The 27,826-nt window shown below is 37.5% G+C and overlaps 2 protein-coding genes across 6 annotated transcripts in view; one reads left to right on the forward strand and one right to left on the reverse strand.

Moving 5' to 3' along the window:
• TMEM204 (transmembrane protein 204) overlaps window positions 1–2,704 on the forward strand; it is a 29,433-nt gene extending 26,729 nt beyond the window's left edge. The window contains exon 3 of the mRNA XM_083800048.1: window positions 482–2,704. Within this exon, the coding sequence (XP_083656174.1) occupies window positions 482–726 (245 nt within the window). The 3' untranslated portion in view covers window positions 727–2,704. The remainder of the gene's footprint in view (window positions 1–481) is intronic.
• IFT140 (intraflagellar transport 140) overlaps window positions 1–27,826 on the reverse strand; it is a 76,975-nt gene that overhangs the window by 42,223 nt on the left and 6,926 nt on the right. For 4 of the 5 annotated variants that reach the window (XM_083800041.1, XM_083800040.1, XM_083800043.1 and 1 more), the window contains exons 4-18: window positions 25,744–25,865; window positions 24,888–25,030; window positions 22,003–22,178; window positions 19,392–19,483; window positions 18,071–18,177; window positions 17,114–17,262; window positions 14,118–14,321; window positions 13,687–13,759; window positions 13,471–13,562; window positions 12,496–12,623; window positions 10,937–11,054; window positions 10,359–10,486; window positions 6,696–6,843; window positions 5,431–5,562; window positions 2,975–3,168 (exon numbers count right to left, since the gene is read on the reverse strand). In XM_083800041.1, coding sequence (XP_083656167.1) covers window positions 2,975–3,168; window positions 5,431–5,562; window positions 6,696–6,843; window positions 10,359–10,486; window positions 10,937–11,054; window positions 12,496–12,623; window positions 13,471–13,562; window positions 13,687–13,759; window positions 14,118–14,321; window positions 17,114–17,262; window positions 18,071–18,177; window positions 19,392–19,483; window positions 22,003–22,178; window positions 24,888–25,030; window positions 25,744–25,865 — 2,006 coding nt within the window. Of the gene's footprint in view, window positions 1–2,974; window positions 3,169–5,430; window positions 5,563–6,695; window positions 6,844–10,358; window positions 10,487–10,936; window positions 11,055–12,495; window positions 12,624–13,470; window positions 13,563–13,686; window positions 13,760–14,117; window positions 14,322–17,113; window positions 17,263–18,070; window positions 18,178–19,391; window positions 19,484–22,002; window positions 22,179–24,887; window positions 25,031–25,743; window positions 25,866–27,518; window positions 27,679–27,826 lie in introns of those variants that run through there. The other variant, XM_083800044.1, reaches the window with a different exon arrangement.

Genomic DNA, 27,826 nt, shown 5'->3' on the forward strand with positions numbered 1-27,826 from the left:
TCCCCTCCATTCTGTGAACACACATTCTGCTATTCATTTTTGCATTTAACTGTATTGGCTTGCCTTAAATAAACATTTCAAAATTTGAGAATAAATGCACTGTATTCTAAACAAACAAAAAAATCGTTATCATTAGTATACCTGTTTTCTGTGAAGGCAACAGGAATAAGAAAGAGGATATTTGTGTAGGACAAGAGAATTGGGGGGGAGGGGATGTAACTTGAACTCCAGCAAAGCAGGAATAAGGTGGGAGTAAGACATTTAAACCAGAGTCAACAGGTGTAAACTAATCATTAAGACTGCTTTTTAGGTATCTAGTCTTCGCATATACCATCATGTTTACATGTGCTGAAGAACACATACAGCACATTGTAATAAGAAGGGAAAGGCTTCACAGATTCATGAATATTGGGGTTGTGTTGCTTTGCCACTACAGGAATTCAGGAGTAACCCGTTAAAAAAATTCTCACACTTCTTGCAGGTTTTGTTCTGGTTATTGGATTGGTGACTTTCTACCGCATTGGACCGTACACCAACCTCTCGTGGTCTTGTTACCTGAACATCGGAGCCTGTCTTTTGGCCACACTGGCAGCTGCCATCCTCATATGGAACATCCTTCACAGGCGTGAGGACTGCATGGCACCACGGGTCATTGTCATTAGCCGTACCCTGACGGCTCGGTTTCGCCGTGGCCTGGAAAATGACTATGTCGAGTCACCATGCTGAAAGCATGGACTTGAAACAGGGAAGATCTCCAAGGAGATCTGTATTGGTGTTTTCTATAAATATATGCTATAATTTAAAAGTAAGGGTTGAAGGACATCACAAAGCTCACTCTTGTGGGCAGAGGCCCTCAATTATTATTTGGATGGGCTCCATCTATATACATATGTATAAAACATATAATTTTATATATATTATATTGCCCTCTTCATCTGCTGTACAGCACAGAATATTGGATTGTCAGAATCCTGACAGCATCACAGCTACATGTCAGCAGGGTTCAGCTGTAGCAGACAGTGTATGCAATAAGACAACAGAAAAGAGGTAACCTAACATTTTCTGTCTGGATAAAGTTATCTTGCTCCCTTAACGGTATAAAAACTATGGGAGACCCGTAACAATCACTCACTTCGGAGTTAACAGGCAACCTGAGAAAGCAGAAAACTCACTGTAGAATAAGTGACGATTTTTAACAGCTGTCTAAATTTCTTGGCTCTTTATAGTCTTCTATCCCATTCACCCACCCTTCCTCAAGGAACTTCTCACCAACTGCAACACCTGCTTTCAAGATACAGCACAAAGCAAAACCCACAACTTTAACCATTCTAATTGTAAAGTAAGGGACTGCAGAATTAACCTCCGTTTTATTAGATACTGCTTTTGTATCCTAAGAGAGAGGTTTGCGTTTATCCTATAGGAGTCGGACTCGATGATCCTCATAGGTCCCTTCCAACTCTGGATATTCTATGACATTTTTTCTGTATCTAGATAGAAATGCCTTTAAAAATTAAATGGATATGCAGCTAAAACAGGCCACACATGGTGCTGAAAATCTACTTTGGTGTTATACTGTGGGCAAATATCTACAAAAGGTGGCTACCTGGACTCCCTAATAATCATAGATACTAATAATCTACTTTACTGGAAATTATTACTAAGAACTGGTATTTCAGCCCAAATAAATTTCTTCCCAGCTTGCTTTAACATTTGACACGCCATTTCTAGACTAGAGTGCTATGTTAGGAACCCAGCTCTGCCTAACAATGCTCGGAGAATCACAGAATATTGGGAGACTACCTGCCACTCAAGCACCCAAACTGGAAAATAAGACAAATACAGGACAGGTAAAAGACCTGCCTAATCACTTCATATAATAGCAAAATGAAAATAATTAGCACTTTCAGAATTAGACATGATGTTTATTAGCCTGACCTTGACAAACCCAAAGGCTCACAAGGCTTGCACATGCAACTTTCAGGAAGAGAAGCCAACAGCTCAAAAACCATTCTGCAAAAATCCTTAAGATACAGGAACTACATACAATGTCTGATGTTTAAAAGCTGTCTACAGATGCTCCTCTGAGTACAATTACCGACAGATTTGAAGGACTGAGCTGTGACAGTCACAGATTGTTTAGGATTTTTGTGTTGCTCCCAGCTGAGTACACTGCTTCTCTTCTTTACTATTATTTCCATCATACTCTGCCACACTTAAAATGTGATAATCAAGCTGGCTCTTGAGTTCTATTCTCAAACTCATTTCTGATGCAATAAGAAACTCAACTCCAATTGCTACTCTGCATCATGTTCAAAGTTAGCAACACTCTGCAGAGACTGATGCTCCGGAACAATCGTATTGTTCTAGATGATCAGTATAGAATACATCAATGCTGACAAAGAGTTTCTTCTAACAGTAGGTTTGTAAAAACCAACTAAAACTTGTATTCATTTGCCTGCATTACTTTCTGGAAAAGCTCTATCTTTTCTAGAAACTACATGCTATGATTAATTGCAGGGTTTTTTAAAATTAAACTATTGGAATATTTAAAAGACATTATATTATTTCTTCTAATATTGCAATATCCGTATTATAATAATGTACATTTAAATTTAAAAATCATCTATGTGGTCAATAAATGTGTAATACTTGGTATTACTGTGATTATTTTAGATTTATAAATAAAGTTGTGAATGTTCATTCTCTTCTAGTGATAATGTGGGATTTTTTCTAGACACATTATAAAGTTATTCATTCTCCCCATTTCGTAAAAAAGGATTGATATAGTTTACAATGTGTTGTAGACAAAGAATGAGTATACAGTAAATGTATCTAAGATAAAGATATTTCACCTTTCTGAAAATGAAAGAGAAAATGAAATCAAAAAGTTTAAATTAGGAGGATCAGAACTTCATACAAACGTAATGAAAATAAGCTCTACTCATAAAGAAATGCACACAAATGCATATGGTACCTTTTTATCAGCTTGATGGATTTGAAGGCCTCATCCATGTCTCCAGCAGTCAGATAGAAGCTGAAGTTCAGCATGGCATCCTGAGTAGTCTTATCACAGTCTCCTAATCCAATAAAATCTCTCATGGGTCTTCTGGCAGCCATCTGCAAGACCTTTATTGAGCCTGACTCTTGTCCTTTCTCAGTTTCTCCTGGCTAAAACAAGCACATTATCATTTAGGTATCAAGTACAAGGAATTTTACTCCTTTATATATCTGAATAATATTAATTACATGATTTCCACTACAGTCTAAGTTTTCTGTTCCTACAGAACCATGGTCAGACACAATTACAACCACTATGTTCCAGAACTTCCTAAAAAATGTCCCAGAACATGGAATGTCACAGAATAAATCAGTATATCATGAATCATAATGGACAATCACAATACTTCAGTGGTAAATAGTTTAGAGATTTGTAAAATACCACAGAAGAGACAGCCATGATTATAACAACTAATACTGTAATAGAAACTATTATTTTAAGTTGCCAGATTTCTGAAGTTTTCAGACAAACTTCTCTGGGGTTAGTTTTTTCTCAATAATGAGTGTGCTGTTCTGAAAGTTAACAATACAGACCCAGTTCTTTTATTCTTGCCGTGATGTAAAGCTTATGAATACTAAACCTCAGATTCAAAGCATTGTCCAGACAACAGGCAGGTCAGGAGCCTCTAAAGCTTCAATAATACTTTCAAGTCATTGAAAGCCAGCCCAAAGCAACTTGATTTTTATTCTTTGTCTGAATAATGGTTAAGTCAATCATCAATATCGAATAATCTATCTAGAATGTAACAAAGAAGCTTTCACAAACCAGAGAGTGGAAGATTATAATCTGAGTCACGAAGGACACCAAATTTCACATATACCCTATACCAACCTTATAGTTAGACAGATGAGAAAACTAAGTATAAGAGTTACAGACGCTAATCCAAAAATACTATTTTTTGAAAGTAATAGATACAGTAAAAGACAAACCAAAAGCGCATATGGGTTTGACTACAGTTTGGGGAATTTCTGGAACCAGGACAGGGAAGCCATAATAATAAATGGAAACCCTGGAATGAAACTCAGTCAAGATAGACTTGTTGTATCAACTGGATTTGTTATATTTATAGCAAACTATTCATATACTAAAACACGTTTCCAAAATGAATTACTATATGACAATTAATTTAGACACTAAGATACAGTAATCCTACTGAAGGAAGGAAATAGAAATGAGAAATGAGAAAAGCAAAGAATGAAGAGGAGCAGAATAATGCAGTTACAGATACTTACAGGTTTATATACAAATCCCCTCCGAAAAAATAACTAATGGCAGCAATAATCCATAGAGAGGAAAAAAAAGAGATGTAGTATCAAAGTAAAATAGCATGAGACATGATGGGGAAAGCATTAAAAGATTAGAAAATGCAGCAGATCTTTGACCATTTAAATTGATGGAAAAGGGAAAGTAAAAGATGGCAGCTCTAAAAGCTATATCTGCACAGAAAAAGTACAACAGCCTGTTCTTTGGAAGGGGGCTAAACTGTAAAGTGCTGCTCTGAATTTAAATATATTTAATTTTTTAAAAAAATCTAGGTAAATTCTCCTTGTTTAACACTTCTCCGAAATGATATAAAATTAGATTTACATGATTATATTGTTCTGTTATTCAGAGGATTAGAAGTCTCATTAAGTTCCTAAAGATTTCACAAAAATAAATGCCTTAGTAGAATAAACAGAGTATTAGATCCCCCTACAAGTAGGCTGCAGTACAAATCATCATTTTAACAGGCACTAAGAAACTCATGTCAGACCTTAAGCAGAAAACCAATCTGCAGGTAGTAGGCTTTATTTTCTCTAGTACAGATAGCATTATTTAAGATACGAACAATTTTGGATTCATAGTCAAGTTTCTAAGAAGTTACAGCATGCATTCCTAGTATTTGTAGCAAGTAGGCATTCAGTGAGAGGGCAAGATGAGTCCCCACTCTGGTATTCTGTGGGGATTAAGTTCAATTTCAACAGGAAGCAGGCTGCTTCTGCCGAAGCTAGTAGGAAGTGTCCCCTCTTACGGCATACTTAAGTCTGACACACACCTCAACTACAAGAGGAATGGTGACTACATAAAGATTTTTCTTTTTTTTTTTTTTTCCCTCTCCAAAAACACATCTTTAGTTGCAATCCCTGGTAACTATTCCTGTGCCTGCACATCACATCCAGTCTGCAATACCCAGGAAGAACCAATCCAGTGTAACTTTCACTATGCTGTCAAATACATCCACACTAGAATTAACTTCATGTCACTGCTACATTTTATGCAGCAACTGCCATTGGATTTATTTAACCCAGACTCAGTTTGGTTACATTTGAACCCCTAAGCAATGACATGTCTGCACTTACGGGAGGGGAAGGAATTGTGAAAGATTTCCTCACCTTTTTTGCAAAGTAATAATATGGCACCTCAATACCCAGAAGAACCTGGTACAATGAAGGCAACGGGAAGCTGTCCTGAAGCAAAAGGCCGTGTTCTTCACTACTGAAGAATGACATAATCCAAACATCCATCTGGAAAAGGAAGTAAAGAATTGTTTTTCCGGTGCAATACCTTTCTTTCATTTTGATTTTGTTTTCCATATTCATTTGGTAGAACCTTCTCTTGAAAGTAATGTCGCACACTCACACACATGCACCTGCTGGAAAGGGTGCACCCTTCCTCCCTGTATTAAGTAGCCCATGAATCATTCTTTGTTGCAGACTGTTCCTATTGCAACGGGCACTCCACCTCTGCACAGTGGGAACTAACTTTAACAGCCATAAAGAGAGAAGCCCCTGGGCACAGACTGCTATTCTACAAGTCTCTCAGAGATCTGTCTGAGGTTCAAATAAATACTCCCAGCTGTTTTCAACACTTTTCAATACAACATCATAACTTCAGCAGCTCATCGACTGCTTTGAGTTCTCAGGGAATATACTAGTCACTTAAACATTTCTCTAAAGGCTGACTCATTCAAGTCAAAATACAAAGATTTATTTCCAACTCGAGTTAATCAGGCTTCTCATTTCTTAAACAGTTACCCCACAGTTAAAAGTTTTGTGGAATAAGGGCCAAAAAATTAGTTGCACTCCTTCCACATCCTTTTATTTTTCAGCTTCATGTGGAAACCAAACACTTTTGCTTTACATCAGGAATACTGTGTTGAAGTGTTGTTCTTTGCTGGAAGACCCTTGCAAGATATTCTGAGCCACCCTTATTCCTTTCTTCCCAATATTGCTTTCTACATTGATTTTCCCATGACTTTTCTAAGGTCAGTTCATCCAACAGAAGAAAGAAAGCTTTCTATCTCTAATTGGAAGAGATAGACCTAAAATCACGTACAAATCAGCACACTAATTCAACGTGGACTTTTAAAATCAAACTAGTATTTATGAAGGGACGTTTTTTTTTTGTTTGTTTGCTTTTTTCCTCCTATAGATGAAATGGTAAGGGCCGCTACAAGCACGTTAGCAGGTTAAGCAGGGAAGAACTGTTGGACTGAAGACAGTTCTTTGATTAGATCACTTCTGATCAATAGAAGCTTCTCATTTTTGTACAAGGTAACATATACAACTACTTCTACAGGTTAACAAATTACCAATGATTTACTACTCAGATAGGAAGAATAAACGTACAGTAAGAAAAATAATCAAAAAGATCATACTGTGCTCTCAGCCTGGTTTTTGTTCTGATTTGGAGATTGTAGGCCTGGTTCAAGAATTGCTTCACATACAAAAAGTCTTGGTTCACTGTTGTCCCAGAAATGGCAAACAGGGATGTGACTGTGCAAGTCTGGATACTCCACAACAGACCTATCAAAACCAACAAGAAACATAGAAATGGAGACAGAATAATTCCAGTCCATTCAGTGTATAAACTTCAGATAAGGACTAACCAAGGGATAACCTTCAAATGATTATCAGTTATCTTGACTGCTAGCTCTGTGTTGCAACATTAACTATATACATCTTCCTAACTTCCTAGGAGTTTGTATACACTAATGCCACGTTCAGTTTATTTGGCATAAGTCTAACAAGACTATAGGACATAAGTCTTTTCAGGAAAAAAGCTGATACTGTCACAAATGCAAACAGGCACTCAAAATATGCCTTCACTGAGGTTACATGTCCTACAGCAGCATTTGAACACACTTCAAACTTTACTACTACTACCAGCTACTGTAACATTGAGACTACCTCAGCTCTATTTTCTTGCAGGTTTTTACAATCTTCCCCAAGGTGGTTGTTGATACCCAGCCAGTTGGGTTAAAGACAGCTTGAGTACACTGACACGCATTTGGATAAGCAGTAAAGTTTCTAGTACATATGCCTCATACTCAAATACAGCTAAGTAGTAGTGGTGGTCTAAGAGATTACAACTAGCAAACTGATGAAAATGATGGGGGGAAAAATAGTTTATATTCTCAGGCAACAGATCTCTCTGAACTGAGAGTTCAAAGAGAGCTAGATACAGTGATCTACGCCTTCAACTGCTGAACTTCCCAATGCTGAGGGGAACTGAAGTTGCAACTGAACATGACCTGCAGCTGAGGACCTCAGTCTTTAGATATGCCACTGTTCATTCCCTTTTCTCAGTACTGTGCTTGAAACTAATATTGCATTCTTAAAAGAATTCAGAGACATTACAAAATAGCAGAATAAGCACAAGGACAACCCCAGCAACTTTAGGAAAGCCACCCTCTGCAGTTTAAGTAAGAAATATCTTACTGCCTCCTTCAGGCATTTAAATGTTACTTAGTGCAGGCCACGTGAAGAATCTAGACATACAGAATCTGACTATTTTAGCAATGACTTAGGATTAGTCTGAAAAATGTTTATAAATAGGTGTCAAATCTTAAAAAAGACATTTTTTTCTTTGCGGTCAACACTGAAGGGTGGAATTTGGGGTGTGTTTGAAGGGGATGGAGTAGAGATGGAAGGCAAATTAAGAATCAATAGAAAGTATAAATATGTAGTGTCCTTCCCATGACATTTAAATCAAAATAAATTACTCTTGAATTGAAAAACAGTATGATTTGGGAGTGTTTAGATTCTGCCTCAGGAGAACAGAGAAGGGGAAGAAGTTTTCCTGATTATTCTCTGATGAGTTTACTCATTTTGATTTCAAGATACTCTAAAACGAAGTACAGATAAACAGATTCATGCTGACACTTACCCTAGCCTTTAAGCATCAATGAAATAGTAATACTAGTTTGTAGTGACCTCTGTTGGGCTACACGAGATACTACACTTGAAAACAACTTTCTCATTACGCTTATTACATCGTTTGCCTAACTGACTAAGATATAAGACCCAAAATTTGCACTGTCCATAGTTACTAAGGAGCTGGGTTGTGGTTTTTTTCCTGTTTTCCAATGCTGAAAATAACAACTTTATTTTTTTTCCCCTGTAATACCTACATAGCTGTTGAAAAAATGAAATCACCTTCTCTTCTAAGGTTGTTATTTCTCAAGAAAAATAGAGTAAGGAAAATCTTTGTAAACCCAGATAAATTTGTACTAATATCCCACTGTACTTCCATGAGAAATCCTAGTTCACTGCATTTTGGTGCCTTGCTACTAGGATTTCTAATACATTGTGGTGGTTTCACACAGGTAGGTAGCTCAGCTTCACCACACCACTCTCACTCCTCCTCAAAGGAGGAGGGAAAAGAATAGGATGAAAAAAGTTCATGGGTTGAGATAAAGACAGGAAGATTGCTCAACAATTACTGTCACAGGCAAAACAGACTCAGCGTAAGGGAGATTAATATAACTTATTGCCTACTGATAATAGACTACAGCAGTGAGAGCTAAAAGCAAACTAAAAACACTTCCCCCCCATGCACCCTCTTCCACCTCCTCCCCATGAGTGGAACATGGGAAGAGGCAATGGGGGCTGCAGTCAGTCCAGAACATTTCACCATCCGTCGCTCCTTCTTGGTCCCTCTCTGCCCCTGCTCCACGCGGGGTCCCTCCCACGGGATGCCGTCCTTCCCGAACTGAGCCTGCGGGGGCTGCCCACAGGCAGCAGCTCTTCAAGACCTGCTCCCACACGGCTCCGTACCACGGGGTCCATCCCCCAGGAGCAAACTGCTCCAGCACGGGTCCCCCACGGGCGGCAGCTCCCCCCAGGCCCCCGGCTCCTGCGTGGGCTCCTCTCCACGGGCTGCAGCTCCGGCCCGGGGCCTGCTCCTGCGGGGGCTCTCCATGGGCCGCAGCCTCCTCCAGGCCACATCCACCTGCTCCACCGGGGGCTCCTCCACGGGCTGCAGCGTGGAGATCTGCTCCGTGTGGGACCCGTGGGCTGCAGGGGGACTTCTGCTCCAGCAGCTTGAATGCTTCCTCACAAACGTCAGTGAAGGAAGGGTCTGCAGGGTTGTTTCTCTAATTTCTTAGTCCTTTCCCCCAGCTGCTCTTGAACAGTAGGTTTTTTTTTTTTTCCTTTCTTAAATATGCTCTCCCAGAGGCACAATCAGCATCGCCCAGTGGCTCAGCTTCAAGCCTCTGAAGCCAGCTGGAACTGGCTCTTCTCTAACATGGGGCAGCTTCTAGATTCTTCTCACAGAGCTCCTCCACAACTCCCCCTGCTACCAAAACCTTGCCACGTAAACCTAATACACGTATTCACTGCAGAGCAGCTTGTATGAATGAAATGAAAACTGTGGGTTCTAAAAGGATGTTTCATGGAAGTTTTTATCCATATGAAACATTCTGTCTTGAAATTTAAAAATATACATTTTTATATATATATATATTATTATTATTATTATTTTTACCTCAGGAGGAACTCCAGAATGTCTTTTTTTTTCAGTTCCTATCTCATAAGCTTGTCATGGAAGAGAAGGTTTCCAATATTTAACAAAATTATTCTAAGACCAGGACCCTGATTCCAGTCATATACCTCCACACATACTCCCCAGAGACCTCTTGAGCCAGATATGGCTTCCACGTAGTTACCTCACTGCATTATTCTTTGCTGAATACCTCCATGAACCCTTCCCTTCAGCATTTATAACTTCCTTTGCTAAAGAAGTTCCTTAGCTCATACACACAGTTTCTGAAGAAGCACCACCACCTCCTGATTATTTTAAGCTTGTTTTCCATACTTTCATTTAACACTCCCTAGTTCACATATTGGAAGAGAAAGGGATGCGGTATTGGTTAGCATACAATACATCCGTTTTAGTTGAATCTTTAGAAAAAAATAATTGGTATAAATTCCTACACAGACAGAGAAATACCAATATCAAGATGTTGCTCATTTTCATATGACAGATTCCTATCTTAAAGCCTCAGGTAATATTTTTCAGAATAAAAGCTTCTTACCTGTCAATACGTTGTCCAGAAGAAAGCTTCTCTCTACCATTCCCCTGTTCATCCTTGAAATTAAAGAGCGTTACTTTGTCCACTTCAACATCATAGAAACAGATCTTGGAATCAATGCTCCCATTTGCCTGTGAGAAGGAGAAAAAAGTTGCTGAAGCACACAGGTAAAAAGCAAAAATCTGAAGTTCAGGTGGTATGCTCATCTAATTCGATTCATGCAGTTTTCAACAGTTTTATGTACTTGCAATCACAAAAGAACAGTCTTTGAAAGACGTATCATAACATTTCTTGCTGTTTCTCTATTCTAGCAAGTCTGCCTTTGATTTCTTTGAAATGCTACGAAACAGCTTTTCTACTGAGCTACTAAAAAACTGGGCTGTTCCCCTCACCAAATGTACAAAACCTTAACTTTAGTGTTTAGTTACATGCAAACTTTCAAGACCAACAATATTGTTCATAGAAAATACAGGTTTATTTCTGTGAAGTTAATGTTGTGTCTTTAGTAATCATCTGGAACTGCACCAGTCTATTAACTGATGGTCAGGCCCTAGGGTGGTATGTGAAGAGCTTCACCTCACCTTGCTAACAAGGATGCTGACTTTGTTGCCATTAGCATTGCACTTGACAGACGCAATGCTTCCCAGGCCAGGAAACAGCTCAGAGAAGTTCTTGCTATTGCAGTGCACTTTTGCCTCTCTGTGAAAAGGAATAACCTTAAGTTGTACGGCAGCAAGAAAGCGACAGTAGCTATCAGCCAGAACATTTTCAAATTACAGGTAAGAAAAAAAAAGACCTCAGAAGAAATAATAATTATTTCCTCCTTACAAGACTTCTGACCCAAACTCTAGTTTCCTCTCCTGTTGTGACCTGCCTTTCTTTCAGAAATTAATGAAACACTCATTCCTCAATGAATCAGCAAGAATAATCTTCAATGCTCCTACAGGACTCCGAAGAGAGGGCTATAAACCAAAACATCCTACCAGAATTTTAAATTCAGAGGACTGTTTTTTCCTATGTAAGCTGAACAGTACTGTAAAGCTGAAAATAGCTCATCACAGAAGTTTTGTGCATGGGAAAAATAAACTCTGGAAAAAGAGTAATGTCACTGGGGAACAGAGATGGCATTTATATCATACCAGTCAATTTCCATCTGCACACAATTTACAAAAGCGTATCATCTCAGAAGAATCTCACCAGTGCTATAGATACAAACCCAGAAATTATTCAGCAAAGAGGACAAATCTCATGAATCTAAAGAATGTAACAGAAAAAAAGTGACATTTAGACCCGTAATATGATCCCATGTAGGAAAATCTCTGATTCTGTAAAAATAACATTCTTGGGTTTCATGTTTGGACCTCTCATTTATTCTGTCAGCTCTATTAACTTTAAAATTAAGGTGTGATATATTGTCATCATTTAAAAAGGGGTATTATCATTACTAGCCATGAAAATTTAACAAAGCACGGAGGAGTTCAGCTAGTTGCTTTCACTATCAATCATCATAATCAATCCAATACTTGTGCTAACAACAACCTGCCCAAATCCATTATCTTCAAATTGTGTCCTATGTAGTATTTAGACAACCTCAGTTTAGCAGTCCTCTGGTCACAGTATCTAAGAGAATTTGTTTTACTCTTAATGTTTTTCAAAATCATATTTGTCCTTAACAAGTACATTTTTGATTTGGACATTATGTCAGGCACATCTTTTACGTGCCATAGCAGTTTGTCAGAAGAGCAACACAGTGTAACCAGAACAAATGTAAGTAAACCTCTCACTTTTTCCTTTATTTCAAAATGTCTGAGATAAAGATCTTCAATTTATTAGAAGAAGCATGTAACATCCTTGTCTAGATCTTCCTTAAGTTCTCCGCCTACTTTCCAATACATACAAACATACCTAACAATACCCTAAGTCACTATTACATTACTCATCCCGTGATATGTCTAACAATTCTGTGTCTCTTCGCTTACTTCAGGAATATGCCATCGGTTCATGCAGGCTATACTGTATTGTCTTGAGATTCAAAGAGGTTATCACTTTTCAGTGCATCAAAACCAGCTAAAGATTTCGCCCCTCCCCACAGAAAATGTCCTCAAATACGAACAGATTGTTTTTAAAGGCTTATTAATACCTGCGAGAGAGATCAAAGATTTTAAAGTGAGCCAAATCAGTTCCCACAGCCAAGAAGTTTCCACAGACATCCAAGAGGCACGGATTCCCCTCTGCTTCAGAGAACACCAAAAGCTGTTTAACTGTTCCCTGAGAAAAAAGGTGTAACACTTGGTTTGTACATTCAGAATTAATATTTTATTACTTATTACTAAGCTAATTGCTAAACTTCTATGTTAGACAAATCACTATCAAAAAAATGAGAGAAACTGCACTTTGCATACACATCCCTCACAAAAGGTCTCCAAAACCACAATCTGCTTCACGTAGAAAACTGGATGTATAGCCTCCAAAAGAGTTAAAACTTATAGAAATACTTGTGCAAAAATGGCCTCTTTGATAATACAACTTTTTCCAACTAAGAGGGATGCATGAATACAGCTCCCTGAAGGTCCACTAATACACATCTAGAAAAACATTAGTTCAGTCCTCATTCTGATAAAACCTCCCTTTCTTAAATATTTATTTCTTAAATAAAATTATGTATCACAGAATGGTAATATTACATTTCTCTTTTTGGTTCTCATGGACAAGCAGAGGCTGCAAAACGTATGCAGAAGACTCCACAGGAACATACAGAATGTGCACAGGGTATTTTTTTTTTCCTCTTAAAACATTTAATATTATAATTTTTCCATCAGTACTATATATTCATATGCATACAATTTACATGCTCATAAGCATTCTGGTCCCTATATAATTCTGTTTTTTATTATAAATACTTATTAGTATTAGCTACAGTGCAGTAGTGTTTAAACGTAACAGACTAAAGAACACAACATGTAGAACTTACAGCTAAAATCCTCAACACATTTTTCCTATGACAAATTTAGAGTCAATATGTTTACAGAACTTCCAATTATTTTTTAAGCTGTGACACCAGTCTTTGAAAAACAGTAAGACATATTTGTTGTTCCATGTATTCATCAGCCCTTACCTGCCAGGTACGGACCTGGACCCGATATGGCTCAACCGTGTACAGATTTTCTCCATGCATCGACAGAACTGGAGAGTCACAAAGAAAAGAGCCTGGAAGAAGGATCACAAGGAAACCATCATTACAATAACTGTGGGTGAGCTTTTTTTTTTTTTTTTTTTCTTCTTTTTAAAGAAAGAAAAGAAAAAAGGAATTTTGACATAAAGGAATCACTACCTGCACTTCTTAAGGTATCTTCTGAACACTCAAAGACAGTAACTTGCTTCCCGTTCCAAAATACTACAGCATCCTAAAAACAATCAAAAACCAAAACATAAACATTTTTATTCTGGACTCATACTGTAATTTATGCAGTAACACAGTAAGACCTTCCACACAATTGCCATCTTTTACTAGTTCATCTGTATATTGGATTGGAAGGCCTTTAGTAACCCAAAAAAGAGAAGTCAGCATCCAGAGGACTACTGAGTCACTGTGCTACCTGAAAACCAGCTCCACCACAGAATGATTGCTATTGTCATAAGAATACTTCCATTACACCCTAAAATGGAATATCAAAGAATTATATTAAGGACTTGGAAAGTTTGGTCTTTATACATCTAGCTAGGCAAAGAACTGAGAAAAATGAATGAGAAGACCAACATAACCTTAGTAGCAAAGACTCCATTAACAGTCATATCAACATGAAGACTGTGGGTGGTTCCTGTGCTGAAGAAGGTCACGTTAAACAGGCTGGGAGACACTTGTACAGCAGCCACTTGCTGATTAAAGTGACACGACATGGCCTGCTCACTGAGGATCGCCACAGAGCTGATGCTGTTCACTGCTAGTAGATTTTTTCGGGAGCCCCACTGCACATGAGAGCAAGAAAAAAAAAAAAGCAAAATGCACAATTTCATCTAAGATCTTGAACAATCATAGCATCATCCCAAGACAGATGAGAAGGGTTAGGATGGTATAAACATTTTATTTGTAAAGATATATATGTACACTCATATACAAATGCACACAAATATGGAAGTCCAACTACAGCCAATGACTAGGAATTATTACAGATGAAAGCTATTATGCTAGTTACCCAGCTACTTGGACTCCCTTAGTTTAAGTGGAGGAGCTATTTTTATATTAAAACCACTTTTTTCTTAAGATAGTTTTGTACCACCTTACATTTATACTCATGAGAGAATCACTTATTTAAAAGGCTTAATCATGCTATGATCTGTACAAGCAAGTTGCATGCATAGTATCTTATTTGATTACCTTATTCTTTTCTGCAGTTTCATATCCCTCTCAATGTTGTACAACCTCCTTACCAAACCCTGCTAAATCACATGCATAAAGGGATCCAAAAGAACACGGGGATTCTTCAAGGAGAAGGGGGGAAAATGTTCTAGCTTTTTAATTGAGTTTCTATGTAGGTTATCCTTCCCTTTTTATTTTAGGATTTAAAAATAGCACTTGCACAGAGCATTGCTAAACCTGGAGATACCTTTGAAAATTTGACAGAACAGTGAGATCTGCTTCTGAGACTGCCTGCAAGGACAGTTTTTAACATACAGCTGATGAATTCTTTCTATAGTAAAGAGAAATTGATGCTCCCGTTTTCATTCTGTCTTTCCGTATTCACAATTAAACAAGCATGTCTAGCATTGTTCATGTTTATTCCTATCAAAGGATGATTCTTTTCAAGAAAGCATTGTGGCAGCCAGTGTACTACAAAAGAACTCTTTCATAAGATTTAGTCAGAGATGATCCATTTATAGTCTGGACCCTATAATCACACACACGGGGCAGAGGTTGGTGCTATGCCTGAACTCAAACACTATTGATAATGCTCCTTGATAAGTAAGGTACATAGTTCATGGCACAGGTTTGACACAGGAGTTGCCTTTGTTGCTGGACCCGGGAAGACACAGAAGGGAGGGATGAGGGGTGTTCCTTTGCTGCTAGATGGCTGTTCTGTTGGCTTTTCTTTTTTTTAAACCTACCAGAGACCATTGATGCAGACATACTACCATGGGCTAAATTAATTCTGAAGTTTCTAATAACTACAGAAAATCCCTTTCAAGACCAACTCTGCTGTTGTACAGCGGCAGATACGCTCTATAAAATCTAGTGCCAAGTCTCAAAGGTCTCTGATTCCTTCGAAGTTATTTGAAGTTTCATATTAATTTCCTGATTTTCAAAGATTTTTTTATTCACTGGTGTAGACATTGATATTTCTGCGACTGTCTTTCCAACAATATTGATTTAAATAGTTGTATTTGGAAGTTATTTCATTTATTCAAGAGCACGATATGAAAAATAAAGCTAATTTGCATGGTTTGTTTATATTTAGTTACTGTTAACTAGAATACTATGCTGCACAACAGACAAGTTAGAGTGCATTTCTAACCTCCTCTCTTTAGAAGCCACTATATCAGGTTGAAAAAATATTAGATTTCCAAGGAGTGGAAAAAGAAGTTATTGCTGTCCTTTGACCTCACCATAGTATATGGCTTTCTGTTCTGAGTTTTTCATGGTAACACAGCAAAACTCTTTTATAGGAATTATCAAAAGATTCTACACCTAACAATTTTGAAAAAAAAATAGAATGCAAGGATTACAAAAAAATATATAGTTTTCATAATTAAAGATTACTTGATTATGAGATAAAACACAGGGACTGTTGATAATTCTTTGGCAATGCTTTTGTTTATGCTAACAAATGTTGTGAAGAAGGTGCTACTTCTGGGCGGCACTCTATATCCTGTTACTTAGAAAATGCTTAAATGGTCAAGCTGACAAAAACCTATGTCTCTTCCCCCCCCTCTAATTATTAGCAGACACATGATATATTAATGGTACACACCATTTCCCATCTCCTGGGCCTTTTGTTACTGAAGCATCTTAGCTTGGGATCTTGACCTAAATATTACTTATGTGTTAATTTTGTAAGTAGGACTGATACAGTCCCTCACTACACATCCTACCTAGCGCAAGCAAATGCCATTGCTTTTAAAGTACTTCCCAGTCTTATGTGAAAAGATTCTCTTGAAAGGCACCAGATATTTGGTTTTTCTTTCTATTCTATTTTATATATATATATATATATATATTCTATTTGATATTTCTTTCTTTTCTATTTTCTTTCTTGCTATTTTAATAAATTTATGTAAATTTTGGATATTAGGAAGAGGTTCTTCACTGAAGGGGTGGTTGGGCACTGGAACAGGCTCTCCAGGAAGCGGTCGTGACACCAAGCCTGACAGAGTTCAAGATGAGCTCGAACAACACTCTCAGACATATAGTTTAATTTTTAGGTAGTCATCCTGTATGGAGCCAGTAGTTGGACTTGATGATCCTTATGGGTCCCATCCAACTCGGGCTATTCTATGATTCTACGATCTATTTACATTTCAGCTCATAATCCTGCTGAGCATTTCAACCCTGTCTGTAACACAATAGCTACAAAGAGGTAACACTTCTGCCTATTTCAGTTTTGAAAGTTGCTTTATTCAGAGGTTGTCCTCCTTTAGAACACTGGTTTCTTGCTGGCACGTGTCTGTAGGATAGCAATCATAGTCATCTATTCCACAGACAAGATATATTCAAGTAAGGTTTGTGAAGTCCTAATAAAACACAAGACTCTTTCCTGTGTTACCTTAATCTGAGTGATATTTCCTTCAAGTTCTGTAGGTGCTTGGAGCTTCCACTTCTCCTTGTTCTCCAAAGCCTGGATGCTCTGACTGGATCCTGATGCCTTCCTCCACATAGCTATTCTCCCTTTGTTAGTACCAGCTGCTAGGAGACCTGCCATTCACAGGCATTTTAGACATTTCATACCTCACCAAGCTTCAGAAAAACACAAACATTATACAAAGCAGTAGGAAGCCCCACTCTGGTTCTGAGGTACTGAGAAGCCTTGTTCTAGAACAGTTCATTTCTTTGCCTTTCTGCACACCAGCATTCTGGCCCTGTACTGGAGAACCTTTCTGGAAAAAGGATATAAGTTTCATTTGAAAACCAATGCCCATTTTCTAAGCCATAAGATGAAGTTATCTTTTAAATATATCAGACAATGATTTCATTTTAACTGTTTATTAATCAAATATCTGCTTTTGTAGTATAGATAGGCAAGTCACCATTAAAAACCATTCTAGTAGACCCTAGCTGTGCCTACTTTAGCAAACAAGGCAACAGTTAGGAGTTAGGAGCTCTGTAGAGAAACCAATTGTAAGGACTTGATGTCCACACTATACATGTTTAGTGAGTTCTGCTTTTCACTAGCTCTAATGTATGCTTGTAGCCTGCCCATAACATGTTGGAGTGCATTATATATACTCCAGGAATACATCTACTAGTTTGCTATCAAAGGGAATCCAGATGGTGTGCTTGGAGACAACTTCACAATAGGAGACAAAGTGTGCTGAGTACAAATGATCTCATTGTTCCTTCGAAAGGGCACTCCTGAGCTAGACTAAAACACTTCTACTTAACGTGCTATTACTGAAACACCCAGTAACAAGAAAATTATACTAAAACGACTAAAGGGCACTGAAGAATAACAATTTGACAAGGTTTAGGATCCAGTAAACAGAGCTGTCATATTATTTCTCACCTTTGGCACTGCAGTAGGAAATACAGTTAATACACTCTCCTGCCTCAAATCCAAATTGCACATCTAGGGATAGCACATAATTCTCACCTCGGTCCAAATCCCAGAACCTAAGGCACACAAAACAAGAGTTAACAATGCTTTTTCTTCCAGGTGTCTTGCTAAACAGTCAATAGGATGCTGTACATGGCATTAATTTGCAACTTCCTGATTCTATGATTCCATAATGGCCCAATCATTTAATTCCTAAAATGAAATTGCTAGCAGCTGCCTCTGGAATGTGAATTTCTTAATCTCCTTTCTTTTCCTTTGTCTTTTTAGTCCACGGGATATTTTGTAATATTCTGTGAAGGAGTCAGAAGCAAATCCAGTCTTAAGAAAAAAAGAAAGTAAATCCAGTCTTAAGAAGAAAAGAAAGTAAGTGAGGCATTGCTGCTACCTTCTTCCACCCAGCTCAGCTCATTAGTTTTAAGAATATTCCATCTCAAGCAGTAGCCCTTTGGATTCCAGATGTACTTTCTAGAACTAAACATTGTCAAATATCTTCCTGCTCAACATTTGGTCTTTATAACATTCTCACAAGATTACCAGATTATTTTGTCTGACAGTAGCAGATAGTTTGTCCGAGAGTAGGGAGACTCAAACAAGTGAAATACTGATGTTAATGGAATAGTCTCCTTTGTCTCCTCAAATTTTGATAAAATACGTAGAGTAAATCATAGGAAAGACAGGGAAAAAATACATAGTACTTTAAAAAGATGCAAAACAAAACAAAACAAAAAAACAAAACTACAAAACATTATAACAGCAACATGGCAAAGTGATGTATTTAGTTTAAAGAATTAGAGACAGAAATAACCAGAATACTTGCATTATATTGGAGCAATAGAGAAATCCTGAAAAGCAAGCACTTTTTTCCTGTTGCTATGACTGTCATAAGAATCAGAAGATAAAGATAGAAAGAACAGTGAAATGGCTTTTTCATGAAAAAAAAAAATATATATTTTCAAAAAGAAATACAAAAAGGCATTCAGAAAAGAAAAAGCCTGGGTAGTACTGGCTGATAAAATAAAACTACCTTGAGAAAGGAAAATAAACACAAGTAGTTTCATTTCTCAAGGAAGCAGGTTTTTCAGTTAATTATTTGTATTTTGTGAAAGAAAATGAGACATTTTTGAAGTCTTTTTGTTTTGTTTATACACATTACCAGTTAAAAAAAAAGACAATACCACTTCAGAAAAAACTTCAGTGCACTGCAGATAATAAACTGTTTAGTTGGCAGTTCTCATGGGCAGCAAAAATAGATTTAAAACAGGATTCTTACCTGACTACTGTCTCACCTATTGCTGTAACAATAAGGCTATGGTCTATTAAAATGATGTCTGCAGAATGAGCAATCTTCCCACTCAACTTAACCTGTTAACCAAAAATAAATACATGAAATGTAGGATCAACACACTGAAAGACACTAAGCACCTGAATTGCTTAGTACGTCCACAAGGTTAAAATGTAAAACGAGATCTGTCAAATAGTTCTGAAAGATCAAGGAGTTCCCCTCACTGATCACCATTAAACATATCAAATATACGATGTATATAAATTCAGTAAAAGAAGTTTTGTAGACAGGTAAGTAGGTAAGGAACAGTGTTTCTTCTTGTATTAGATCTCCTCTTAGAACTTGGTAAGCATTCTTTTAAAACGTGAAATACCAGATCTTAATTTAGTCAAAAATAAGTAATGATTAATAAAAAGATTAACATACAAGTGCTCATTCTTTTCTGATCTTAGATCAACAAGATCAGAAAAAAAATGAAGGTTCTCCCTCACCCCCAAAGGCGCTATTCTTCAACAGTATTTTATTTACATGTTGAGTCAAGATGGCTATATGTCCTGGATAAGGTCAGTTTATTTTTCTTCCCCATACAATGATTTTTGGGTGACCACATTATTATTTGTGATTCTGTGACATAAGGGTTTCTGTTTTAAACCTTCCTAGACTTTTTGCAGCTGCAATGAACACTTTTACAATCTAAGAACAAAATTATCTTTCAGATTTGCAGACAAAGACAACATAGACAACATCACTGAGAGGAGGAGGGTACTGCTCCTTCTAATTTAAAATAGAAGACAACTCTGCGCAAATGGTGATGCTAAAACTGAGGATATTAACAACCACCTACCATTACCTACCATCTACCATCATTAACTACCATCTACCTGGACTTCTGCACGGCCTTTGACACTGTCCCACATGACACCCTGGTCTCCAAATTGGAGAGAGATGGATTTGATGGGTGGGTCATTCAGTGGATAAGGAGTTGGCTTGAAGGCCACACCCAGGGAGTGATGGTTAATGGCCCTGTGCCCAGTTGGATGCCAATGACAAGTGGTGTAACTCAGGGGTCTGTTCTGGGACCAGTACTGTTTAATATCTTTATCAACAACATAGACAGGGGGATCAAGTGCACCCTCAGCAAGTAAGCAGATGACACTAAGTACACTGAGTGGCGCAGTTGATACACCAGAAGGAAGGGATGGCATCAAAGGGAACTGGACAAGCTTGAGAACTGGGCCCATGTGAACCTAATGAGGTTCAACAAGTCCAAGTGCGAGGTGCTGCACCTGGGTGGGGGCCATCCCAGACATGAGTGCAGACTGGGAGAAGAACTCACTGAGAGCAGCCCTGCAGAGAAGGACTTGGGGGTTCTGGTGGACAAAAACCTCAACATGAGCCAGCAGTGCGCGATTGCAGCCCAGAAGGTGAACTGTGTCCTAGGCTGCATCAAAAGAGGAGCATGAGTAGGTAAAGGTGCCCCTCTACTCTGCCCTTGTGAGCACTACGTCCAGGTCTGGAGACCCCAACACAGCAAGGATGTTGATCTATTAAAGTGGATCCAGAAGAGGGCCATGAAGATGTTCAAGGGGCTGGAGCACCTCTCCTACGAAGAAAGGCCAAGAGCTGGGGCTGTTCAGCCTGAAGAAGAGAAGGCTCCAAGGAGACCTCACTGCAACCTTTCAGTACCTAATGGGGACTTATAAAAAAGATGGAGAGCGACTCTTTGCTCGTGCAGATAGTGACAGGACAAGTGGAAATGGTTTTAAACTGAAAGAGGGGCAATTTAGGTTAGATGTTAGGAGGAAATTCTTCACTCAGAGGGTGGTGAGGCACTGGAAGAGGTTGCCCAGAGCAGCTGTGGATGCCCCATCCCTGGAGGTGTTCGAGGCCAGGCTGGACGGGGCCTTGGCCAACCTGATCTAGTGGTTGCATCCCTTCCTATGGCAAGAGGGTTGGAACTAGATGGTCTTTGAGGTCCCTTCCAACCCAAGCCATTCTATGAGTGATCTCCCCGTCCGCATCTCAACCTTTGAGCCCTTTTCATCATATTTTTCCTTTCCCTTAGAGAAGGGGAAGAGAGAGAGTGGTTGTGGTGGAGCTCAGCTGCCCACCTGAGTAAAACCACCACAGTCCTTTTTGGCACCCAACATGGGGCATGAGGAATTTGTGATAAGGATGATAGTTGAGAGAAGTAATGGGCAAATCATGGATTGGATGTTGTTTATGAATGTAGCTGTCCACAAAACATTTTAACTAATATTTGATTGTACTGGAATTAGAGATAAAAGTTGATACTTATAAAATCTAATTCTTCTCTAATTCACTAAGACAAGGTAAGTAAGGAGCAAAGAGATTAATAGAGGGTCAAAATGGAAGAAAATAAGAAAAAAAAAACACAAAAGCAAGATGAAAACCATCTTTCCAAGTTCAGTAACTATTCAGTAACTACTATTTCACTTTTATATGAGTGTATATTTGCTCATCAAGGTAATATATGAAAAACAAAAAAGCTGGTTCATTTGTGACTAAAGGAAATAATCATCAAAAATTCTAAAAAAAGATTCAACATTGCAACTTTAACTTGCAGTCTGACTCTTACCTTCATGAGCTCCTCTGCTTCTCCCTCAAGAGTAATTTTATGCAAGGACAACAGCAGGTTTTCTGTTATGACAACTAACACATCTCCTTTCTCCATGAACAGAAGCTTTTGTACCAGACTGTCTGCTGACAATACACGGCTCGTCTTTCCTTTCTCATTCACATAATGCACAGAACCTATAGTATATATAAACAAGTTACACAGCTCTTAGGTAACAGCACTTGTAGCCACAAAAATCATTTTTGTTATTTTCTGCTTTAATATAATATTCCTTAAGTGCTAAGAGTAAAATAACCACAATTCTCGCCTCCTGGTTTGTCTCAATTACGATAACTAACGAGAGCAACAGATAAAAATTATTCTCTTTTACTCAACTAGAAAATCCAGATGCAATTCATTTAAATAGCATCATTGAAATATTTTGAAGCTAAAAGTACACTTTCTGCATAGATATGAGGTATGTGAAGGCTCACCATTAATAACTTCTGAAAGAAGTACAGCTAAGAATTAGTACAATTTACACAGAAGTTTAGATTGAAGAAGCTCATGGATATAAAGTTCTTCATTGTTTAGGAACACCCCACCTTACACACACACGCACTAAATGCAGCTCTTCTACATGAATTTTACAAGAAATTACGTATACTAGAGACATAATAAAAAAGCAAATAAGATTGTGTCTAAGAACACTAACAACGTAACGTGTATCACCTGGTTAAACTGCAATACTGCATAAGTCTTATGTAGGCCTATGCAGTGAGAAATCCTATAATTAGTAGTTTGCAAATTACATTACTGAAATCACCAAACAAATGAAGTCACCAAAATTTAACAGATCCAATGCACGTAACACAACTTCTTGGCAATTCATGGTATTATTTAAATGTGGCATTTCAAATTGGTGCAAATTAAAAAGCTCTAAGAAATATATATATTAAAAAAAAAAAAAAGCTGAAATAGAAAACAAATGTGTAAGAGTGATCACTAAGGACCTACACCGCATTATTGTACCTAAGAGGTAATATGAGGTTCCTTTAATAAAAAGAACGTTTTAATTTACAAACCTCTTGCAAACACATTATCACCCTCTATATATCAACTATATTACCTACATTAAAAAAAAAATCTATTTTCAAACTCCTCTCCCACCTGATCCCATACTGTTTCATTTTATGCTTTATCCTGTTTCATTGAATCCTTTTTTCAGATAAGCATCTCATGTAACATATTACCTGAATTTCACACACGCATCCTTCCTTTTTTTTTTTTTTTTTTTTTTTTTTTTTTTTTTTTAGTAAATACAGAGATTAGAATTTTGGAAGCAACAATGTATCTAGACTAGTACTCAAAACTCGGGATATATTTGATATTTTTTGACAAGCTCTATTGTTTATTTTAAAAGATGCTCTATTGTCCTTAGTCAAGTCTCTTCTGAGATTTAAAAATATACAATAGCAATGTTTAAAACATTAAAAACAATTTGAAGGCAATAATTTTAATTCATTTTTATTTAATAAGTTTGTGGTGAAAACCACAATGGTAATAATTATTTTAGAGATCACATTTAAACCCTATGAAAATGTTAACTGATTTTGAAGTTATGACCGATCTCTGCCTAAAACAAGAACTAGGTCCAAAATACTTATGCATTATCATCTTCTGCAGTAAGAAAGCTCAAAAGAAACCACCAGTATCATCTGACAGAAAAATAAAGAAGAAAAATAAAGAAGAAAAATAAAGAAGAAAAATAAAGAAGAAAAATAAAGAGAAGACCTGAGAAACCAAGAAAATGTTGAGGACACCCACTTTCAGGACACTGAGTCTGTCTCTAGAAGGAGATGTGTACCAATACATGCTCCCTTTCAAAGCACCTGGTAACAGCCACACAGCTATGCAAAGATTTCCACTTTTGACATCTGTCTAACAAGAGTCCTGTATCCCATTTTTATTTGAATAGTTCCTATCTACTGAAGAGGTTTACACCCCACAAATCAAATTAAGGTACAGCTCACTGCTCTGCAAGAAAAATACACAGCTAGACAACGTCACTCCTACGATCATACTGGTGTTAATTATGTCATTTATGACATTTTACTGTCATAATGAATATAAACATTGAATCATGCTGTAATTGATCTGTGGAACTAGCATAACTTAGATAGATTTTTGGAGTAGTTAGCACTTGAATGGAGAGGATTACATACTCAAATCACCTACCAGAAAAATACTCATTACAGTGCCTGTTTCACATTCTGGCTCTTGTCCAAAGAGTTAACAGGTTAGGGAAAGGCATCATGAGAACAACGGGGGTAGGAAGAAAATTAGCTGGTAACAAACTAGCACCCAGAAGAATAAAAGCAGGAGGAAGAGACATGGCAGAGGAAGAAAGAATATTAGGAAGAAACCTAAAAAAACCACCAACAGGTAAAGACATTTTGCCATCCTTATACAGAAGCATCGTACCAAAGCATAGGGAGAAAAAAGTAAACACAAACAAACAAACATTATTTTTAAAATGTATGTTTTAGTAGCATTTGACCATTTCTAGAAAAAAAAAAAACACCACATATTAAAGGCATTTCTCATTTTTGTATAAAATGCTGACAGCTTATCATTTTACTTGCATTTGAGTGTTACACTTTTCTTACACTCACTCCTTTGGGAACCTGACTAATCCAACACATAGTGTTCTTTTTAGAGAGGACTCACCCTGAAGACATTAACATTTTCAGCATTTTATTAATTTCTTCTTACCAAATATTCTTCAACATCTATGAATACCCTATCCCGTTGTATATATGAAAACAGGATTATCTTGCACTGAACAGTTTTGAAGCATTAAGTAGACAAATTTTCATCAGTCCGGAAAAGTGTTTTGCTCTTACCATCCATCAGTGTGACAAAGAAGGACAGTCCTTCCTGGAGTCCCATTTTCAGTGGTGCTCCTGTTCCACCTTTTCTCCAGTTAAACATATCTAAGGCTTTCTCATCACCACTCACAGCTGCTTTTGCCAGCTGTACAAAATCCCTGGAAACAATCAGAGATGTTTCATTTCCAATTCCTTACATAAGAGTACTTTCCATCCTAAAGAACTTGAATTAATAATTCATAAGACACATTGTAAAGAGAGAAGATGTTTCATACACTGGTTGGAAACCAACAAGCCCCCAGATAAACAAAATTTTAATAATAGTATTCACTTGTATTGCTTCACCTTTTTTCCTCCCTATAAGCACTATTACTTTTTCACAGAGAGACAAAGAAATGGTCCAGACAAAGAAAATTCTTTTTTGGGGGGTTATTGTTTTGTGGTGTGTTTTGTTGGTGGTGGGTGTTGTTTATTTTTCTGTTTTATACTAGAACTGATTCTAATTTCTTGATTGGAGAGAAAAGATGTAATATTTAAGAGCTCAATTGTTCTTGCCAATAATTTCATGGATAATTGTTTTCAGCGTGCTTTCTGCTTTTCACAGTCAGCAACATTGCCACTTAGGACTAAAGAAAGAATCAGCAGCAACAAAGAAAAAGGTATTGACAAAATGAAGATTTGTTGCTGCGTACAGAACACATGGCCTCCATAGCAACTAGAGGGAGAGGAGAACTGGGAACCAGAGGACAATTAGGAGGATGATTTTCTATTTTTATTATTATTTTTTCATTGTCTATAAGCAGGTTTTTCTTTCTGTGGAACAAGAGAAGGACCGAGTCTACCAGTGCTCTGACAGAGGCACAATGCTTACTCGCCAGGAGGTGGTGGTCGAAAGACACAGTGAGACAGACGTTTTCCATACTCGTGTTTCAGCATGGGAGGACCTTGCACTCGACCTCTTTGGTCCATTCTCCATAGAACCAAGACACCATGCTGGAAAAAAGACAACAGTTAATTCATTATACCTTGCACGTAGATGAGAATCCAGATTCTTTACTACTCAGTGCACATTAAGTGATCAATTCAGAATATTTTAGTGATGGAGCAATACCTTTCTTTTAATTTAAAGGACGCATATAATTACTCCATTTTAAACCTAAGCAACAATGAATACAAATGATTTTTAAAATTACAACATTTGCTTATTTAAAATCAAGTTATCTAAAAATACTTGTTGATAACATCCATTCCTAGTAAAATAGCCCTGCAAAACAATGTTCCTCTGCATATGCAGGTATTTTCTTAGGTAGCTCCCTTTACGCTTTTTTTTGTGAGTAGTCTGGTTGCTAAAGGAAAAAGTATTGAGCCACAGGACAGTAATGCTTAAGATAAGCAGGGAGCTTTTCTTTTCTTTCACAGAGCAGGCACCTGAGTACAATGAGAATTCATTGTTCTGTTTTTTTAAAAAAAAGAGAAAACTTAGAAGAATCATAGATAATGAAGGAATAAATACTAGTTGGCTAATAAATTCAATAGTAGTCAATACAAGTTAGCTCTGGAAAATAATTGTGCCCTTTCTTTTGGCCTAATTTTAAAAATACCTTGAACAACAATGCCTGTAGCACTTCTCAAGGAAAGTATTACATAGTCTCAATTTTTTTTTCCGACACTTACCCTAATTGTCCCTTTCCTTAACTCCATTTGCCCAACATTTACATGCTTACCTCATCCCAAACAAAACTTCAGTCTTACAGACAAATCTCAAGATTGTTCCTGTATATTATGAGAGGTTATATTCTTAAGCTTTACTTGGCTATCAATTTTACATAAAAATTAGGAATACATATTCACTTTGTTTTTTCTAATCAAATACTCATAGTTTCTAAAAAATACGTATTTGCAGCATAGATAAAAACTAACTACTATCACATAGTCCCAATTGGTGATTTTTCCTGCAAGCAAAAACACAAGCACACACCAAAGTACCAGCACCGTGCAAGCCTTGGAGCCTGGCACAGGTTTTGGAGACAGCAAGCATTTTGCAGTGCCTGCTCAGAAAGCACATCAACCTCAAAGCCCGCTGACCAAAAAGAATGGAGAAGGCAGACGCACAAAAAGACTTGAGCATGACGTATCAATCAACAATCCCAACAGGCTGACTTATGCCACAGCTTCACAGCTGGAATTTAAAGATTATTATTTATTTTTGTTATTCTGTTAGTACTTAGGCAAGCAAACAGCAGTTGGAGGCCCCCTGCATATTACCTGGAAAACTAACAGGTTGCAATACAAAGCTCAATATCATCTTGTTTCATTAAGACAGACAACAATAGAAACGGTATTATAATTTGCTCTATTTTTCTTTGTTTTTAAAAGATGTATGCCCTTCTACAAGTGGAATACTAGTAGCAGTAGTGCACTGTAAGCACTTTAACTTTACAGTCCTAACTAGAACCCACACAAGATGCAGCTGAGGTCTTCCAAGGTAACGCTTCTATCTTTTTTCCCCTTCAAGAATGAAAGTTCTACCTTCTTTTCAGAATTAAGATATCATCTATACCACCATACTGCCATCCTTCACAAGAAGGATTTTAAAACTATATTTAAAGACTATTGGGAAGGATATAGGAAACAAAGCGTACATACGGTGCACAGACCACACACTGAGTATAACATGCACCAAGTAGGATGACAGTGAGCATGCAACAGGATAAGCTGGCCCACACAATACAGTTTTTAGCAGAAACAATCTTGGCACTAGCCCCAGGATGCAGAAACAGCTGTGCACCCAGCCTAACAAGCCTTGGCTCTTCACAAAGCTGATTAGCTCAAGCTGGCTGCTAAACAGCTGCAGGGTTTTAAGGACCCACATTTCATTGGCCAGGGATACCACAGAGAACCTTGAACTGTGCTCAGCTGTGTTTATTGAATTCCATTAGAGGCTGAAAGCTAGT

Source organism: Anser anser, assembly GCF_964211835.1.
Source record: "Anser anser genome assembly, chromosome: 15".
NCBI classification, from domain to species: domain Eukaryota; kingdom Metazoa; phylum Chordata; class Aves; order Anseriformes; family Anatidae; genus Anser; species Anser anser.